Source organism: Protopterus annectens, chromosome 11.part0 (assembly GCF_019279795.1).
Source record: "Protopterus annectens isolate FY-2018-M chromosome 11.part0, PAN1.0, whole genome shotgun sequence".
Taxonomy (NCBI): domain Eukaryota; kingdom Metazoa; phylum Chordata; order Ceratodontiformes; family Protopteridae; genus Protopterus; species Protopterus annectens.
The window spans coordinates 405055971-405077777 of NC_056745.1; the positions used below are offsets into that span (position 1 = coordinate 405055971).

Sequence of the window (21807 nt, forward strand, 5' to 3'; positions counted from 1 at the left end):
GGGTTGTTTAACATCTATTACACTGTTAAAACAGTCACCAACTATAATATATGTAAAAGACAGAACATCTCAAACAAAAAAAAAATAAATACTTCTCTAAGAAAGATGCACTGAAATTAAAGTTTCCACAGATGGATTACAAACAAGATGATCATTTCACAAAAAAAAAAAACAAAAAAAAAACGAATTTACTTATTAAACTACTCACTGTGGTAGATTTAAACAGAGCAGAACTTCTCTGTCCAAGAATGTGTTGGAAATGACAATATCATCTTTCCTGTTAAAGTGATTGTTTTTTCGCTGCTCAGCTTTTACTGGAGATTCCAAAATACTGTCCAAGATGGGAAGATCAATTAGTTGAAGCAGTTGGAGAAGAGTCTGCTGCTTCCATACTTCCTCAACAACTTGGGTGCCCAAAAGAGGAAAAAAAAAAATCAAGACCAAAACGTAAGTCACTCTGAAAATCCAACATAAATTCAGATACGTCAATTACACAACAGAGATATTAATTTTCTAAGCAGGACTTCAACGGTTTCATACAAAGAAAACACCAAAGCACGATTTTATATGTTCATTGGCAAATAAGCTATCAGCCTGCGGATTATTACAAACCTTGCCAATAACAAGTCAAACCCTAAACCTTGTATCGCCAAGGAAAAGACCTTAATTATGCCACCTCCTTAAGATGAAGCACATATTTTATTTCCTGTATCATATTAAATGGTTTGTAAGGGATCCCACAAGATAGGTTGATTTCCTCTCCTGCAGCTCCACACCTTGGCTATTTGTTTTCAGACCCCCATTCAATCTTAGACCACAATTTGCTGGATGAGGTGTGCGCGTCCAGCCTCTGTACCCACCAGTTCACCACCCTTCACTAAGCAACGATATTCTATAAAACAGGAAACAAAAAACACAGTAGGTCATGTACATAGACACTTGCAGTGAAAAGTCTGCTAGTGGCATGAGTTAGTTCTGAAACCGCCAGTGAAAGAAACCAGACAAGAGCAAGGGGTCCAGACCAGAAGCCATATTCTAAAAATGAGCCAGTAGTTGCTCTAATGGGGGGTGAAATGTCTTGGCTTGTACTGCAACACAGTTCCTATGCCAAGTACCTGCAAACAAGTATAAAGCCATTCTTGACCACCAAACTGCAACAAGGATAAATTTTGGCCTTTCTTCTGCTCTGAATTTTGTTATCAAGCAAACAATTAAAATGGTACTGTAGAAAAACAGTACAGGAATCTCCTCTGCCTTGAAAAAACAGGATGCATTTATCAACTCTTTTGCTTTAAATTGGACTGTATTTGCACAAGAAGTGAACAGTTTGATCTTTTGGGTAATTCTCTGACCTGATAGTATTCCCAAACCATCAAAAGCAGAGAGAAGTAAAGTAACAATTTGTCAACGCATTCATTTCTCTCAGGATGTAAACAACTGTAAGGGTGATAATCTGTCTGTGGTTCACTGTCATGCTCACAGCACCTCACTACACTGGGAGCATGAGCGAATACTTCTCTGTCTTGTACAGGAACATAATGATGAACTGGTTTCAAGACAGGACCTACAGGCTTTCTGGCTTCAGCTCCTCCTTTAGAAACCTCAATGCAAAGTGTCTGTGCAACTCCAGCTAGGTTAGGTGACAGCTCTTCTCTCAAAGGGGCCACTTTCCCTGAAGAGAATGACAGACTAGGCAAACTCCCTCCAACAAGCAGCAAAGCACTGACCAAAGTGTGTAACAGGTTATGCTGCAGAAAGCAAATACTAGCAATAAAACTGGCAGTTAATGTCCACCATTCTAGAGCCTGGAGAGAGTGGTTGGAGACCAGATCTGTAAGCATGTGAAGATTCTGCAGACACAGAAACCTAACAGTCCACTGCATCATCTGTACTCCCAGGAATATAAAAAAGGCATTGTGACCACCTTTAAGCCCAAAAAATGTAAGAGGAGTCTGATCTTGGACCTTTCATTATATCCCATCCAAGCTGCAACATCAAGACCTCCTGGGTTGTCTTTGCTAACAAGAATGATCGGCAAAGATACATGTATGTCGCTCATATTGTTTTACAAGTGAAGATGAACGGGCAGGGTAGTTAGTTTATATGCTTTATTATGTAGAATAACACATCAGGATGGATAGTAGCAATACAAAATATAACAACTGATTGACAGACTACACAGACATGCATGCTTATATCTCAACAGCTTACTACAAAATAGCAGTCAGGTTTGCACATGCTCAGTATTCATACACAGGTGCAAGCCCCTAAAAAGCTTCTTAAAGGTTTACATTCATATTGATCTACATCCTCCCTCTTTAATGAATTGCCCACGATATAATGACATTTGAAAAAAAAAAAAAAAAAAAAAAAAAGAGACATGCAATAGTACAGACAATAAGAAATACAAACACTTGTGTCCTTATGTATTTATGTCCAAGCTGCCTTGTATATGGACAAGGTCTGGAAATGTGACCTGATCTAGGGATATATCAATCTGAACTGGGTTTAGCAACAGGGACAGTCATTGGTGACCAAACAGATTCTAGAGTTTCGGGATTCTTCTCAAGAACAGGGATATTTACTGGAACATCCTCTGGAACTGGAACGCTGGATAACTCACTCTGAGATATAGAATCTTTCTCGCAGGTATGCAATACAGGCTCAGACACCGGGATCAAATGTTTCTGATTCTGACTAAATTCTACTCCTTGCGATGTCACAGTGTACGATCTTGGCTCTGGACATGCACTTTTCACCACTCCAATCTGATCAAAACCTTTAGACATCCGCATCCTCACTATACCAATCACTATACAACCTTCTCATGATGGATTGAGTGGTTTTCTGATCTTATCATAACAGAACTTCTGGGATAAGAGCTTCAACAGATTAGCTTTCACTGATCTGTTGTTCTTGACACGTGGAACCAACAATTTGCTACCGATTGGTAACGTGGTTCTGGTTTGTCTTGACAGAAGTCTCTGTGCATATAAACCAAGATGTTTATCATGAGGAACATTTCTGAGATTCAGGAAAACATCACTATTGTCTCGTTTCGTCTGCTCCAGTAACTGTTTCGCTATTTGAACTGCACATTCTGCCAAACCATTCGACTGTGGATACTCAGGGCTACTTGTAACACGAGTGAAGTCACACTCTTCAGCAAATCTTTTGAACAGCTGGCTTGTAAACTGTGCGCCATTGTCAGAAATTACTACCATGGACTGCAAAATGACACATCATCTTAGTAATTACAGTGATAGACACTAGATTAGGAAGTAGGTCAGTCTCAAACCAATTTGAATAAGTCTACTAACACCAAGTAATGTTAACCATTCCACTTGAAAATGTCTGTAGCTACTGTCGACCAAGGTAGTTCAGGAATCTGGTTTAGCTGAAGTGGTTCTCTGTTGAGGTGGCTTAGTACTATAACATACAGAAAGTCTTCTCTCAATGTCCCTTGATATAGAAGGCCAAATTACTAGACCTCTCACCCCTTCCTTTGGTAGAATCGGCTCCTGGGTGGCCACGATGCAAAACAGTATTATACTCTTGTTGTAAGGACTTTGGAACAATCACTTTAGGACCTTTCATAATGATACCATTTTTGAACAAAATCTCATCTCTGCAAGGAAAATATGGTGTAGGTCAACTGGTAAGCAAGACTGTTTTGAAGGCAATCCTTGACTGATAAAGTGGTTGAACTTCCAAAGAACTGGATCTAAGGCTATATGACTTCTAAGCTCATCAAAACATGTGGAAGAAAAATTTCTCATTTCCATGACTTCAAAATCAAGTTTCTCATTTTCATGCTGTTCAGTGGTATTTTTGGACGATCTGGATAAATTATCAGCAAAATAAAGAAATTGTCCTTTTGTGTAGATAACACTGAAATTATACTTTTACAATTTGAGCATCGTGCGTTGCAGTCTGTCAGGAGATGTATGCATAGGCTTACTCAAAATAGTGACTAGAGGTTAGTGATCAGTTTCAAACTGGATAGGTCTACCATAAATATAATCATGGAACTTTGAACATGCAAACAATTGCCAAGAGCTCTTTCTCTATCTGAGCATACTGCATTTCAGTTTGGGTCAGGGTACTGGATGCATAGCCTAATGGTCTACCCTCTTGAATAACTGCACCAAGGCCAAATTTAAAAGCATTACAAGAAAGAGTTAACTGGTTTGTGAACATCATAGTATCCGAGAGTTGGTGCCTGCCAATTTTCTGTTTCAGGAAATCAAACTCTTTGGTGTCGAACAAGATGCATCTTGCATGACAACTCTGAGCGGTGCTGATAGTTGGCTTAAATCAGGAATGAGCCTGCCAAGGTAACCAACCATGTCAAGAAAATGTTGCAGGGCTTGAACTTTGTCTGGAGCTGGCCTCTCAAGAATAGCAATTTGCTTGGAAGGATCTGGTCGTAAGCCTGAACTGGTAAATAAATGACCAACATAAGTAACTTCTCGTAGCCTGAATTTGCACTTCTGAGGATTCGGCTTAAGATTCACTTCACATGCTCTCTCCAGAACTTTCTTGAAGTTTGTCAAGTTCAGTTTCACCATTACCTCCTACTAAAATATCCTCTACTATAATAGCACACAGACACCCAGAAAAAAAGTTGCTCCATTGCACTCTGGAAGACTTCACTGGCAGAATTTATCCCAAATGACATTCTCAAAAATCTGTACCTGCCATAAGGAGTAATGAAAGTGTTTAGTAGTAAGAATGTTTGGTCAAGGAAAATTTGCCAAAATGAACTATTTGCATCTAAGACAGAAAAAAGTGGCATCTGGCATAAGAGCAGTGACTTCTTTGACTGTACGCATTGGATGATGAGGTCTTTTCAGTGCTTTGTTCAAATCTCGTGGATCAATACATATTCCGATATCGTCTGAGCTTTTCTTATGAGCTACGACCAAGGAAGATACCCATTCAGTCAGTTCCATCTACTGGACAAATCACACCTTGCTGCACTCTGTTCTGCATAGCTACTGGAACTTTCCAGGCTGGCCTGATAACTGGACTGATCTCTGGGTCTAACTTCATAGAGTACACAATTGGTAGTTTGCCTAGTTTGTCTTTGAAAAGATCAGCATAGGTAGAGAAAATAGACTGGGCAAAATTAGAATAGTGGTCTTTTAAGCTTATATGGTGGACTTCTTTATTAATTGAAAGCAGTCCCATTTTCAAACCATCTCTGAGGCCTAATAATGACTGTACGTGCCTTTTGACCACAGAAAATTGCAAACCATTGCTGTTTACAGCAGAGTACCATGAAAGCGCTATTAAACCTTCAGTTTGAATTTCTTCACCACCATAAGCAACAAGCTTCGCACTTTTTGCCAAATCAAGTTTCTCACCAGCACATACTCTAGCAAATGTTTCTGCTGGCATAACATGCACTTTGAGCCTGTGTCTACTTTGAGCTCTGTGGGTCTTCCAATTATCCAAACCGTACAAAATACTTCTGACTGTTTCATTAAGCATAGACACACAATCAACAATAAAATTAGGGTCACAGCTTTGTAACTGATCAACTTGTCTCTTTGAATGTTTTATTTTAATAAAAGATGTTACAAAATATTTGGAAAGGATTCCATTTTTTTTTTTTTTTTTTTTTTTTTACGTCTGTGTTTCTTACGTTGGTAGCATTGCTAACCAAAAGCTAAGCACTTTTCTCTCTTAGATTCATGATCACCACCACAATTACGACAGTTGACTATGAGGTTAGGTGAGCATGTGTCCTCACTCTTACGCTTGTTTCGTGACTCACCCTTGTGCTTCACTGAGACTGTGCGCACTCTGGAATTTGCTAGAAAGCTATGGGGTTTCCCAGTGACTGTTTCAGGGCTCATAGTTGCTGCTATATGCTTGGACCGGTTTCTTTTAACCACGTGCTGCATACTTTCAACATTAGATTTACAAGATACTCGAAGCATGCATTTCTCATTTGTAAGCATACCTGTCTGCTTTTCTGTAAGCTCTTATATCTGACAAATCTCAATGGCCTTATTCAAAGTTAAATCACTGTCACAAAGCAAAATCTTTCTCACAACATCATCTTTAGTACCACACACAAGTCTGTCATTTAGCAACATCCCTTAGATCACCAAATCTGCAGGTTTTAGCTTTGTTTCTCAAATCAGTTATATATGCTGCAAAAGTTTCACCAGACTTTTGATCTCTTGTGTAAAATAAGTGCCTTTCCTTTGTAATATTCATCTTGGGGGTGGGGGTTACATATTTCTCTAAATTTATGTTTCAAGCACTCGGGATCTTCCCTTGAATCAGCTGGTACCACTATATGTTAGTTTTCCCGCTGTCCTGCAAATACAGCAGGTGCATACACAAATGAACTCTTTCTATGGCATCTGAACCAGCTAAATTAAGCTGAATAAATGCCTTTGCACGGCCATTTTTATCAGAAAATGCAGCTTGTATGAAAATATCCTACTCTTACTTAAACACACTCCAATTCTCTGCAATATTATCAAAGACGAGTGGACCTGGTTTTCGAAATCAGTCTGCCATGCCAACAAAGTATGCCCAAACACACTGAAAATATGGCCCTTGTAATTATATATGAACTTGCACACACAGCCAGTACTTGCAAGAATATTCAAATGCATAATAAACTCTTTGAAATACTGTACTTTGTGAAATATGCTTTGAAATGGTTGTATTTTGCAAAATAACTGTACTGTAATACTGCACAAACCTGCGAACACTTTGTATACTTTGGATATTTCATATTTATTTAACATTTAACTGGGAAAGTCCGACTTGGAACAAGCCAATTTTCAGTGCAATCCTGGGGAGAAACACTCCACATGCATATCTTTGTAACATGGGAGGAAACCAAAGCACTCTGAGAAAACCCACACGAATGCAGGGATGACATGAAGACTCAGCACTGAAGGCACCCCAGCTGAGAATAGGACCAGAGAACCTCTTGCTGTGAGGTGACAACGCAAACCTCTGCACCACTGCACTATCCAACAATGAAACTTTAACAGAGCAGCTTTAATTAATATGAAAAAGTAGCTCATAGCAAAAAAGTGTGGTCATTTTCCTTATTTTATACATTTTATGTGATGGAAACCTTATTTCAAAAATTTTCCATAGTTACTTGTATATTTTCATCAATATGTCGCAGTATCGGACATTTCATTTAACTAGAAATTCTTTTAGTGCATTCTGAGTGCTTCGTTTCATATTTTGCAAATAAGAAATCATTTAAATAAGCTTTGATACCCAAAATTACTTTCTGACCCATTCTTGCAAGTTATATGTGCAGTAGGAATGATCTACTCCTATATATTCCTCCACCGTTAACTGAATGCCTCTTGGTCCTGAATCTGGATCCCATTCTGACACCACGTCGCTCATCTTGTTTTGCAAGTGAAGACAAACAGGTGGGGTAGTTTGTTTATATGCTTTATTATGTAGAAACACATCACAATGGATAGCAGCAGTACAAAATATAAATGAACTGATTAACTGACAGACTACACAGACATGCATGCTTACATCTCAACAGCTTACTACAAAATGGCAGTCAGGCTCGCACGTGCTCAATATTTATACACTTGTGCAAGCAAAGCTTCTTAAAAGTATACATACATATTGGTCTACAGGACAGAAGGCTCACGTCTGCTGAGGGAGACTTCAGGATCTGCAACCACAAGTGTCTAAACCAATTGCACTACCAGAGTCCATTGATAGAGGCAGCATGAGTCAATCATCCAGGTAAGGGAACACATGGAAATCTTTAACCTGCAAGGCCTCTCTTGAAGTGGCTAGTACCCTGACAGCATACCCTCGGTAGAGAACACAAACTAAACAAACAGTGGTCTTTCTCTAGCAAAAGTGATACTTGAACACAAACTAAACAAACAGTGGCCTTTTTCTAGCAAATGTGATACTTGCCCACATCAAACTAAAGGAACCCAGCCGGTGTGGAACCCAGACAATGTGCCAGGAGGCATGCATCATGTCCAGAGATGCCATCCAAGTTCCCTATAGCAGGTGTGACTGGTACTTGACATAAAAATATTTACTGAAGTCCTAGAGGTCCAGGATGAGACAGAAGTTTCTCCATTTCCTCTTGAACTAAGAAAACACAAGAGTAGAATCTGGGCTCATCCCAAGATATCCGCAGAGCATAACTTTTTGCAGAAGGGCTTAATGGTTCCAGCTGTGCCACATTTAGAAAGCCCTGTTGCACTGAAACTGTTCTCCAGCCAGGAGAAGAGTCCATGAACGTTTTCCCCCATGGACAGACTGTAATAGGGGCTGCAATACACAAGAGACCATCACAGCTGGGGATGGGAATATTGCTAGATGCTCAGATGTCCTTTTCAATACGCTAGTAGAGTACTTTGTGTGTTGGCCTGGCAGAAGTTGAGGGCCAGGGACAATTTACAGAGACTAATTAAGGTAGTAATGATCCCCTTCCTTCTTTGGGATTTCTTCAATCAAGTCTTGGAAGGCTTGTCAAAGAGAGCCTACCTAACCAAAGGAGCAAATAGGCTAAGCTCACCTTTGAAGAAAAGCTGAGTGATGCCATCCTGTGTAGACACATGCCAGTACCCACTTGCCATAGCATCTGTGCAGCCAGAATTACAGCTGTCCACATTATAAGCCTTGACAGAGATCATAACTGGCTTCTCTTTTACTCTAACATAACGATCTAAAAGTCTTTCTCCATACCTTATCCAGTGAGAGGATTCAAACCTTGATAGTTAAGAAAAAAACTGAGGAATCTAAAACACCTAACATGGCATAGAAGAACACACTCCTGCTCACTTTGTCAAAAGCCTTAGATACCACATTATGCAGTAGAGGGGAAAGATTGTATCCTCTGGGAACTGTGCTAGACCCCAGAAACTACACAGCAAATGGCCCAGGGTGCTTAGAAAAGAATTTGCTTAACTCAACTTAGAGAGTGTACAAGGCATCTGCCTTCCTGAAAGCAGAGAAAATGGTGTATGGATGCATCCAGTCTGTAATCACCCATAGCACTGGCTCCAACAGTTGAAATAACCCTGGATTATTTCTTGTTCACCTACATGAACGAAAGCAAGAGGCCACCACATACCAGCCCACAGAGGACTTCCCAGTCTCAAGAATCTCTGTGAAAGAAGGGCTAACCAGAACTGAGTTTCAGAAAAGGAAATTGTCAATGTTCTTATAAGACTAAAACAGTAAAGGTCTATTTCCCCAGCTCTTCCATTACCTTAGATAGTCTTATCAATCTTACATCCAAACAGTTTTGTTCTTAAACAAGAGAGTAATTATATTGCTTATCTTTGCGATTTTTAGATCCACCATGCCCAGCTACTGAGAGTTCTACAAAGCCAGTCTCTTTTTTAAAAATGTTTCAAGTCTTTTGGTTTCTAATACCATGACAGGAATGGATCCCATTCCTAAGAAGTATGATTCAAATTCATGAAATTAGTAAGGTTTCAGTCTTTGTTAGCCAGAAGTACTCTTCACAGCACCCACAATGTGACCAGTAATGACTCCTTTGGCAATTTATACAGAGTTACATGTATCGGTAATGCACCAAAGTACAAATGTGCTCCTACTACTATTGGAGCAGTCAGAGTATCCTTCTTCCACACTGCCTTCATTTCTGCCTGCAAATCCTGGTATTTTATGACTTTTTCTCTCTCTGCATGCAAGACTCTATAGTCGATGGGTGCAGCAATTTCTATGATCAATGCTACTTTTGCCTTCTTTTCATAGACTACTATATCAGGTTTTCTCACATCTAATTTCTGAACTGTTAGTAATGGGTGATCCCATGTGATATAAAACGTCATCATTTTCTATAATTCTTTGTGGCTCATGCTTCCAGTGTTTTTCAGCTACTTCAATATTATGTATGCACAACCCTCAATGCAAACAGTCTTGCCACATTATTATGCCTTTTAGTATACAATTCTGCCATTAGTATATCCGAACCAGCAACAACATGTGCAAATGTTTCCAATTCTGTTTTACAAAACATACGTTTGTCGGTTTCTCCCATATGTTCAATGTTTTTTGTAAACCAATTGAGTACATAAGTTCACTATCTTGGGCCACCAATATTAACCTTTCATCTTTTGGTTTAAATTCACCTCTCCTTAACCACTCCTGTGTTCAAGTCTAATCAATATGAGGTGGTTTCCAAGAGTTGTTTACACCTGCAACTGTAGTTATGCATTTTCCACATTTTCTGCCTTCTCTGCTGATCCTTCACCTTGTATGCTTTCTTTTGTTTTTGGCACATTCAGTTGCTACCTGATTTTTATCTACTTCTGGTTTGACCTCCATTCCTGCTTGACACCAATATGCTTCTGCTAAACTAAGCAGGGAAGTCATCTTAGACTTATTCTCCTCATGTTTCAAAACTCACTACGTTTGGGGCTTGTGAGGTCACAGATATGTATACAATCCCACAATTGCAGATCTATACATGCATTCAATTTCAAGGAGGCCAATACCTCCTTCAGAATGGGGAATATACAGTCTTGGTATACACTGATTTTTATAAATCATTTGATGAGCATGAAGCATTCTTCTTGTTTTCCTGTTCAACCAATCCAACACCTTTTGGGACCAGTCAATCATTCCAAAACTAACTTAGGACAGAACAGCAAATTGTTTTATAGTTTGAACTTTGTTCCTAGGTGTCAAAGTTGTTGTCAGTATTAATTTTAGTCTTCTAAAATATTCCTTACCAAGTTTGATTCGCATTTGTTCTTGTTTTATTGTTGTTCCTTCATCAATTCCCAAATACTTGCACACTTCCTCTTGCTAAAGATCTTTTATATCACAATCCTGTCCCAAACTGATGTTTTCTTGGTGCTGCAGCTTTCCTGCTTTAAAGGTTGCTTTTGCAAATTTATCAAGACCAAATTACATTCTTATATCATATGAAAAAAGTTTTGACCACTTGCAGTTCTGTTTTTTCTTCATCTGAAGAACTATACAGTTTTAAATCATCCACAAAAAGAAGATAAATCTTTACCCTTTGTTTTCTGGGAGCCAACGTGTAGCAATAACCTGATCTGTTAAATGGACAGCTTAACAGATTAAGGGCAAGACAAAAAAAAAAAAAAAAAAAAAAACAGTGGTGACAGAGTCACCCTGGAATATCTCCCTTTGAATTTTTATCCCTGCAATAATAATTTGTCCTTTATTATGTGTTAACTGCAAAGTGGTTTGCCACTGTTTCAAGGTCGCTACAATGTAATTGATCAGTGTAGGGTGCATCTTATACATTTTTAAGCACTCTTTATCCATGAATGTGGGATACTGTTGAATGCTTTTTGTAGTCTGCCCATGCCATACTTACATTCTTTCCCTTTTTACAGTTCTCCATTATAACTTTAACAAATCATCCTTCGTTCCATATAAAACTTTTGTTACCCTTTTGTTTTATTGCCATGATTTAGTTTTCTTCTAAATGACTATAAACGCTGTAGGCATCAATTCAAGCGTATAGTTTATACATCGGAAGGCAAGTTATTGGTCAATAGTTTTTAGGATAGCTTGCAGGTTCACTCAATTAGTATTGTTTTTCCTGTTGTTAACCAGTCTGGTGTTTGTTTGGGGTGCACACAAACAGTTCTTACTCATAGCTAAATATTCATGTAAACATGTTAATGCAGTACATAACTTCTGGCTAAAAGCACCTGGATCTGGTGTTTTCCAGTTAGGAGCTTTTCTTAACTTTGTTTCAATCTCTCTGGCCATTGCTTCATCCCATTTCATATCTTGTACATTTGAACTTCTAAGTCTTTCTTTTATTTCTTCTGTCCATATAGTATCTTTGTTATGTTCCACGGGATCTTCATAGATATTTCTCCAAAATGTATCTTTTTTTTTTGGTGGTGTTCCAATCCCTTTTGCCTTGTTTCCCAGTTCTCTATAAAACTTTTTGAGTCATCAAAAATTGCTTTTGTACTTTCCCTTTATATCTATCTGCATATCTTCTAAGTTTTTCTGCCTGTGCCGATATTTTTAGTTTACCATTTGCAAACGATAGAGCCTGATCTGTTATGATACTGAGCATTGCTTTTATCACAATTATCTTTCAATGTATTTTTGTTGATCTGTTCCCTCTTCTGTACTCTTAACAGTGACACTTCTAGTCTGCATTGCTTTATATTTTCTCTATTCAATACTTCCATGATGGCATTCAATTTCTCCCCTTCTTTTCCCTTACTACCCTGTGTTTTTTGCTGCAAAACGTTATATATTATTAATTTAGCCACACAGTAATCTATCCTACTTATTTGTTATATTGCATGAATTTCTATGAACAGTCCTGATTACGGTGTTCATTTGTTTTATAAAACTTCTAACTTTCTGGGTTTTTATTGTCTTTCTGTAGTCTATTTCTGTAGTCTATTTCCTTCATTTGTCTTAATGTCTGTCCATCTCTATTAAATCAAGCAACTTTTCTCTTAGATCATTTCTTTCTAAACTGAGGGCACATTATTTGTTCTCCATTTCCAGCAGGCATTCTACAGAAAGTTCCAGAATATCTTCCTTTGCCACATACTATTCAGTTTCATCCCGTGTCATCTCTTGCTCTTTCATATGAGAACTCACTAGGCTATCATTCCACTACATTGACTGCATCAGAGTTGGCACAGTTTCCTTTTCTTTCCCTTGCTGTGCAACTCCAACTGAATGTTTGTACTGGTTTCCTATGGTAGGCTCCAAAGTATCTTCATATGGCAGCTGGTTTCTCCTTAATTTGGGAATCCATTGCTCAATCCTGCTGTGATGTTATCAGAGTTAGATTTTCTACACTAAATTCTTCACTTCACAGGTAATCCATAATCTCAGTTTCTATTTCTTCAACTTCGCCATTACTAATCCTATTTTCTACTACTCTTCTTTGTTGTCTTATGTTTTGCATTGTAAAAGTTTCCATGTCCAGATACCTTTGCCTGCATTTCTTTTCAAATATCTTTGGTGCTGCTCTTTTTGTATTGATTAGTTTTGCTTTCTCCTTACCCACCACTGGGAATGCACAAGCTAGTGCATTTCTTTGTGCCAGTCCCAAGCCCGGATAAATGGTGTGGGTTGCATCAGGAAAGACATCTGGCGTAAAATACATGGGACAACAGTACAGATATACATACTGGATCGGTCGATGCCCAGGTTAATGACTGCCACCAGTACTGTTGGCCAACAGGGTGCTGGCAGAAATTGGGCTACTGTTGGCCGAAGGAGGAGAAGAGGGGGGAATACATGCCCGAAGGCAGGTAAAGGCTAGGACTGTGGTAATGAGGTTCGGAACTTTGAATGTTGGCAGTATGACTGGTACAGGGAGAGAGCTAGCCGATATGATGGACAGAAGGAAGGTTGAAATATTGTGTGTGCAAGAGACCAGATGGAAGGAGAGCAAGGCTAGATATATCGAAGGCTGGTTAAAATTGTTTTATCATGGTGTGGATGGGAGAAGAAATGGCGTAGGGGTTATCCTGAAGGAACAGTATGCTAAGAGTGTTTTGGAGTGTCGGATAGCATGATGTTTATGAAGCTGGAAATTGATGGTGTAATGATAAATGTTGTTAGTGCATATGCTCCACAAGTTGGGTGTGCGATGGATGAGAAAGAAAAATTTTGGAGGGAGTTGGATGAAGTGGTGATGACTGTACCCAAGGGTGAGAGAGTGGTGATTGGAGCAAATTTCAACGGGCATGTTGGTGAAGGGAACAGAGGGGATGAGGAAGTGATGGGTAGGTATGGTGTTAAGCAAAGGAATGCAGGTGGTCAGATGGTAGTGGAGTTTGCGAAAAGGATGAACATGGCTGTGGTGAACACGTATTTTAACAAGAGGGAGGAACATAGGGTGACATACAAGAGTGGAGGGAGATGCACACAGGTGGATTATATCTTATGTAGAACGGCCAGTCTGAAGGAGATTGGAGACTGTAAAGTGGTGGCAGGGGAAAGTGTAGTTAGACTGCATAGGATAGTGGTTTGTAGGATGACATTGGAAGAGGAGGAGGAGTGTGAGGGCAGCACCAAGAATCAAATGGTGGAAATTGAAAAAGGGCAATTGTGAGGTGAGTTAAGGGAAGAGTTAAGACAGGCACTGGGTGGCAGTGAAGAGTTACCGAATAGCTGGGTAACTACAGCAGAGCTAGTAAGGGAGATGGCTAGAAAGGTGCTTGGTGTGACAACTGGAAAGAGGAAGGAGGACAAGAGACCTGGTGGTGTACAGGAGAGTATACAGAGAAAGAGGTTGGCAAAGAAGAAGTGTGATCGTCAGAGAGATGAAGAAAGTAGACAGGAGTATAAGGAGATGAGGTGCATGGCAAAGAGAGAGGTGGCGAAGGCTAAGGATAAGACATATGAAGCAGCATGTAAGGGTGATTAAGGATAATGAGTGAAACTCACAAGCAAGGAGGGTGTGTTGAACAGATGGAAAGAGCACTTTGAGGGGTTGATGAATGAAGAGAATGAGAGGGAGAGAAGGTTGGATGATGTGTGGATAGTGAATCATGAAGTGCAGTGGATTAGCAAGGAGGAAGTAAGGATAGCTATGAAGAGGATGAAGAATGGAAAGGCTGTTGGTCCAGATGACATACTTGTGGAAGCATGGAGGTGCTTAGGTGAAATGGAAGTGGAGTTTTTAACTAGATTTTTTAATGAAATATTGGAAAGTGAGAGGATGCCTGAGGAATGGCGAAAGTGTTTTGGTACCGATTTTTAAGAATAAGGGTGATGTGCAGAGCTGCAGTAACTACAGAGGGATTAGATTGATCAGTCACAGCATGAAGTTATGGGAAAGAGTAGTGGAAGCTAGGTTAAGAAGGGACGTGATGATTAGTGATCAGAAGTATGGTTTCATGCCAGGAAAGAGCACTACAGATGCGATGTTTGCTCAGAGTGTTGATGGAGAAGTACAGAGAAGGTCAGAAGGAGGTGCATTGCGTCTTTGTGGACTTAGAGAAAGCATATGACAGGGTGCCTAGAGAGGAGTTGTGGGAGGAAGTCGGAAGTGTCAGAGAAGTATGTAAAAGTGGTACAGGATATGTACGAGGGTAATGGGACAGCGGTGAGAGTGACAGATGTGTTTAAGGTGGAATTACATCAAGGATCAGCTCTGAGCCCTTTCATATTTGCAATGGTGATGGACAGGTTGACAGATGAGATCAAACAGGAGTCCCCATGGACTATGATGTTTGCAGATGACATTATGATCTGTAGTGAGAGTAGGGAACAGGTGGAGGAGACCCTGGAGAGGTGGAGATATGCTCTAGAGAGAGAAGAGGAATGAAGGTCAGGAGGACTAAGACAGAATAAATGTGTGTGAATGAGAGGGAGGATAGAGGAATGGAGAGGATGCATGGAGTAGAGGTGGCGAAGTTGGATGAGTTTAAATACTTGGGATCAGCAGTTCATAGTAATGGTGAGTGCAGAAGAGAGGTGAAGAAGAGAGTACAGGCAGGATGGAGTGGGTGTAGAAGAGTGTCAGGAGTGATTTGTGACAGACTAGTACCAGTAAGAGTGAAAGGGAAGGTCTACAAGAGGGCAGTGAGACCAGCTATGTTATATGGGTTGGAGACAGTGGCACTGACAAAAAGGCAGGAGTCAGAGCTGGACGTGGCAGAGTTAAAGATGTTAAGATTTGCGTTGGGTGTGATGAGGGTGGACAGGATTAGGAATAAGTATATTAGAGGGTCAGCCCTGGTTGGAAGGTTTGGAGACAAAGCCAGAGAGGCAAGATTACATTGGTTTGGACATGTGCTGAGGTGGAATGCAGAGTATATTGGGGAAAAAGATGCTAAGGATGAAGCTCCCAGGTAACAGGAAAAGAGGAAGGCCTAAGATAAGGTTTATGGATGTGGCGAGAGAGGACATACAGGTGGTTGGTGTGGCATAGCAAGATGCAGAGGACAGGAAGAAATGAAAACAGATGATCCGCTGTGGCGACCCCTAATGGGAGTAGCCGAAAGAAGTAGTAGTTTTGCTTTGTCCTTCACATAAATATTGCACCATATCAAATCCCTTTCTTTTCCATGTCCATAATTTCTACTTCAAATGTCTCCTGCTCCTCCTGTTTCTTCTTAACTGGGGACTTGTTCCATCATGCTGTGATATAACCTGCGTTACACTTTCTATACTAAATCCTTCACTTTGCAGGAATTCCATAACTTCAATTTCTTTACTAATCTTTCGTTCTACATTCCCTCTGTGATCTTATTTTTTGTACTGTGAACATTTCCATATTTAGATGCCTTTGCCTGTATTTCTCTTCTAATATCTTTGGGGCTGCATTTTGGTATTGATTAATTTGGCTTTCTCCTTCGCATAAATATTGCACCACATCAGATCTCTCTCTTTCTTTCCCATGCCTATATTTTTTTAAACCTTTCAAAAGTCTCTAGATTTTTTTTCGCACTTACTCAGCTGCTTCTTTTTCCAAATGGTCTAACATTTCTTGGTCTACATAATGTTTTTCATAATTCTGTTGTATTAATAAACACAAATTTTTATTTGAAGCTTCTGACATATGGAACCTATTGTCCTTTCCTCTAACTTCTCTCAATCTTTTTGTATATCTTCTGTCTGGAAAAGCTTGGCTTCTTGCAAAATAGTAAGAATACATATCCTCAGTAGTCCACTCTACCATCTTTATGGCTACAAAGCCTGTCTCATCAATCTGAAGCTTATTGTAACACAAATGGAGGTCCTGAAAAATATTTCTCAGCTGAAAATCTAATCAGTTTTGATAAACCTGGAACAGTTTTTAGGCAAGAAAATCCTTTTTTTATATACCTACTATCTGTAAGCCACATTCGCATTCTTTAATGTGAGATATTCTAATGGGGAACCAAGTAAGAAGTTTCAGAGCAGAATACAGCTGTTTTGCTCCACACACACTTTTTACTTCTCACAAGACATGGGAATATAGGAGCCAAAGATAACGGGTAGCAAAAATAAAGAACCTATGTTTTTTCTGTTTAGTCCACATTAGATAACTGGTTATCAGCTGTTCAAAAGGGCCAGCAGGCAAATGACTTACAACTGTTCGTAATTCTGTACCTACTTTAATTGCTAAAGAAGGAGAAAAACTATAAATGCCTATGAAAGATACTGGTGAAGTTCTTAAATTGATAAAGCTGAAGGATAATAGTGACGAAACTGATTTTTTTATCCTCTATTGTTCAGCAGATTGTTTCACCACATTTTGCTTGCTTATCTCCTGCTTAAACACATACAAGATCTACAATCTCATTAAATTACCTTCTATGCACCTGGGATGGAAAAGGTGCAAGTTTTCCATCTCATCATCTTTCTGCATTCTCTTTCATTGGGACCACAAAATTTGCCCAATATACCCCCTTGTAGCTCCCATGGAGATTCTCCCTACTAGGAGAACTCCTGTACACAAAATCCCTTCCATTGCAGGCTAATGGGGTTTGCATAGTCAGGCAGTGCATAACAGGACAGGACAAGCACAGCATCATTATATTGTAGCCGGTGAAGAATTTTTTACTTACGTAATCCTCTTGTACCAATGCAACATGCATATGTACAGTGAGCAGTCCATGAGACAGAGTGGAAGGCACATCTGTACAGTCACAGAAACCTCTCCTCCCTAGCTTTCTGCACTCTTCAGTGCAGTGATCCTTCTCTGAGATCTCATCTCGATGAGAGGCTCCACCCTAGCAAATCTCTCCCTCCAGGATAGGCTCACAGGTGGCTGCTAGGCATGCACTTCAGGAGACCATTAAAAAGCCTAGCCCAAATCTCCAATTGTCCCAAAAAGAACTATCTGGTTAAGTGACTTGTTCCAGATCACAAAACGGGGAAATTAAGGTGGAAAGATTCAAAACTCTGTAAACTTGGAACAGGGAGCATCTCATTAACAAGTCAGAGATTAAGTCATCTTTACTAACTGTAAGACACAGGCACAGCCAATTTTCCCCACCATCAAGCTTCCCAAGGCCCTAATTGCACTTCAGCCACCTGGACCCAGGCTGCAAAAGATGAGACTGCCCATGGTCACTAACTACATTCCTCTAGCCAGCCGTCAAGCATCTAGGCCACTGCTCAGCCCACCATGTGGCTCATGGAAATAGGAAATACACCCCGGTGATCACTTCTGTGTCTCTGCTGGACAGTGGCACAGAAAAATAACTTTCTTGGGTGGCTTAAGCTATGGTACCCTTGCTGGCTAGGCTTATGTAGGCCATTGGGTCGATAGCCTAGTACCTACCTATGAGTAGAATAAGCAAATACCTTTATGCCAACCCAATGGAGTGGAGGCAGGGAATCAAGAGTACAACCATTCTAAAGCCTTCAGGCATACTTCATTCTACCATGCTTTTCCTCTTCTAAAGAGCACGAAGGTGTAAGTACCTTCATCTGAAATGAAAAATGTCAACTTTCAGGTAGTTATCTTCTATAGTTTGCTGGGGTCCTCTTTCATAAGCTTTCATTGCTATTAAAAAAAAAAAAAAGTAACGTTCCATCTGTTTGCCTATTTTCATTTCTCCTCAAGTTATGGGTTCAGATCAGAGATATCGGATCTGACTAAGTCACTTGTAAAAGCTCGCTGCAATCTAAAACTCTCAAGCTTCTCCCTTACCCATAACGCATCTTCCCCATTACCTAAGATATTGTTTGCAAGCACTAAGAAAGACATACCCTTATACTTGTACAATTTGGATGAATAGAAAAGACAGTCTTAGAGAGGAAGGGGCAGTGCCACTTTTGGAGTTGGTAAGGGCATAAAGATGCTACACACCTTTTTATATATATATTCTCTTGCTCTTCCAGAAGAAACCAGAAAAAGTTTGGGTGTTGGTGAGAGAGCAGTAGAGAAATGAAAACAGACAACACAAATGGAACATCACAGTGAGTACATAACTTTTTATATCTGCGGTTGTCAATTTTCATTCTGTCCTCGACTGACAGGGCAGAATCCCCAGCTACTTAGTACCCTGGGTGGATTCAAGGAACGATACTTCTGAGTACCAGTGAGCCAAAAGATTCTCTACCCCTGGACATCAGATCCAGCTTATAATGTGAGATAAAGGTGTGAGGTGAACCCAAGTTACTGCTGAACAAATATCATCCATGGAAGTCCTTCAGTGGAAGAATGAAGAGGTAGCTACAGCATACTTCTCGACCTCTTAGAGGAAGAAATCTGGACAAAGCCATATATTAAAGCAGGACAAAGGCCCAAAAATAGGGACATTTTTAAATATCGAAGTTGATAGAATAACAAGTTTTGCATTAGCATGAATTTTCTGAAGGGTATGAAGTCCTAAATTTGTATGTCTGTCATTATTTTCTAGCTTTAATCTTTAATATTTTGCCACTATTTTGCCAGAAAACGACAATTTAAGAAAAATGGACCAAAATTATGAGGCAAATATCTGAACATTCTGCGAAAATCTGTACAGTTGAGAAGTATGAGCTATAGCTCTGGTAGAATGAACCCGTACCTTGTACTGCAAGGTCATCCCTGTCTTGTTATAAATAAAGGAGATACACTCAGTAAGCCATTTAGCTAAGGTGACTTTAGAAAAAGGTGGACCAAACTTCAATCCAGCACAATGCACCAAATGATATAAAAAGCTTATCAGTTTTTCTGATATGTTTTTATCTTCACAGGACAAAAGATAATAGTCTGTGAACATGTAGTAAGTGGAGTCCCTATCAGATAAATGAAAAATTAAAATCTTGAATGGCTGACCATTCGAAAATGCCATTCTTCGAAATCGCAGTACAGTGAAGATCGGAAAATTTGCCCTTTCCTCACTGTAGTGCAATCTTGGAGTTGGTTTATATAATGAGCGGGGGTGTGGAGGGCACAGCCACCCACCAATACCTATTTCGAAGAACGGCATTTTCGACTTTTCAGCCGTTCAAGATTTTAAGCTTTCGCTTATCTAACAGGGACCCTAGTAAGTGTAGTAAATATTCTTCTTTGTTGGAATAATTTGGAAAGAATACTGAAAGATTACTACACTGATGTTGACTTGTGATACTACCTTGGGTATAAAGGATGCATTAGTTCATAAGGATACTCAATCTTTATGGAAAATGAGACATGGAGGTTTTGCCGACAATACCCGAAATTCCAAAATTCAGCTGGCACAGGTGATGGCAACTAAAAATAATGTCTTCCAAGACAAAAATTTCAGGTCACACTAATGCCACACTCAAAGGGTGGTAGGATCAAGGACAGCAGCACCAGATTGAGAGCCCACGGTGGTGTGGCATCTTTAAAGGAAGGTTTAAGGAGAATTGTGCCGCTCAAAAAGACTAATTTATGAGAGGCTAGTGAGCGGCTATTAAATTCATTGTGGAAATTAAAAATTGCTCCTAAATGGACTCTCACTGTTGAAGAAATAGCCTCCTGGTTAAAAAGTTGTGTCAAGAAGTCCAGCACATGACTTATTGGTGCCGAAAAAGGATATATATGCTTTTCAGTTAATCAATGCACAAATCTTTTCCACTAACTAACGTATAGTTTTCTAGCGGAAGGCTTAAGGGAAGATAGCAAGATGTGACACACAGGGGATGAGAGCATTGACTGCCTGGTTATTATCAGAATTGGAGAAACCAAGCTGTCAGCTTGAGGCTCAGAAGGTCATGCCCATCGGATGAGACAGGAGATCTGGAACTGGGTCCAGAATACAAGGTTGCCGAAGTGGGGTAATAGTATTTGTGCGCTCAGTTTGACTGCTAGCACATTAGACATCCCCAGAATATGCAATGCTAAGAGAAAATAGTCGGAAGATATTGCCCATTGCCACACTCTTAGTGCTTCTCAACATTTGGGTACAAACTGGTTCTTCCTCATTTGTTGATTTATCAAAGCACTGACATACTGTCCATTTGAAATGCAATTGTTCCCAGTGGGAGAGCATCCTGAAATGCTTGCAACGCTAAAATAACTGCTCTCAACTCTAGAACATTGATATAGTAATTGGTCTCTTTGGGGGATCATGTGTCTTGGACTGTCCTTCCCAGGTAATACCCCCTCCACCATAACTGGGAAGCATCTGTGGTCACTATGACCTTGGGCTGTGAGGTAACAAATAGGCGACCCTGTAGAACTTGATCTGATTGGAACCACCACATCAGACTTCTCTTGCAAGAGATTGCAATTCGTATTGGGACTGACAAGGGTAGTTGAAGCATCGACCATTGAGATGCGAGCATCCACTGGAGAATTCTCAGGTGAAACCTGGCTAGTAGAATAAGGAATATCTCTGCTGCCACTGATCCCAGAGCTTGTAGTACTAAATGAGCAGAGACTCTGGTACTGCAAAGCATTTTACTGACTCATGACCTTAAAGTATGAACTCAGAAAAGGGAAAGAGAGAGGCTATTGTTGACCTTGTGTCACGTAGAGCTCCTATGAATTCTAGGATTTGAGTTGGCACCAGATTTGACTTCTCAAAATTTATGGTTATTCCTAACCTTGTGCAAGTGTGGATGACCTGTTCTTTTGTCATAATAAATTGATGCCTTTTTAGAGAGGTAATGAGACGGTCATCTAAGTATGGAAACAAATGGAATCCTTGCTGTCTCAAGTGAGCTGCTACCACACATTTGTTGAACACCCTGGGAGCTGTGGTGAGGTCAAATGCAGTGCTCTGAACTGACACTTACCGGCTCCCAGTCAGAAACGTAAGAATCTCCTTCCCCGGAAAATTTTTTTTTAAAAACCCCCAAAAAAAAAATTTTTTAAAACCCCAAAAAAAAAATTTAAATTTTTTTTAAAAAATTTTCCCTTTTTTTTTGGGGGGAAAAAAA

The 21807-nt window shown here is 39.8% G+C and overlaps 1 protein-coding gene across 1 annotated transcript in view; it reads right to left on the minus strand.

Annotated features, from left to right (window-relative positions):
- DEPDC4 (DEP domain containing 4) overlaps positions 1-21807 on the minus strand; it is a 362627-nt gene that overhangs the window by 193672 nt on the left and 147148 nt on the right. Inside the window, exon 4 of the mRNA XM_044087899.1 lies at positions 209-404. Coding sequence (XP_043943834.1) covers positions 209-404 — 196 coding nt within the window. The remainder of the gene's footprint in view (positions 1-208; positions 405-21807) is intronic.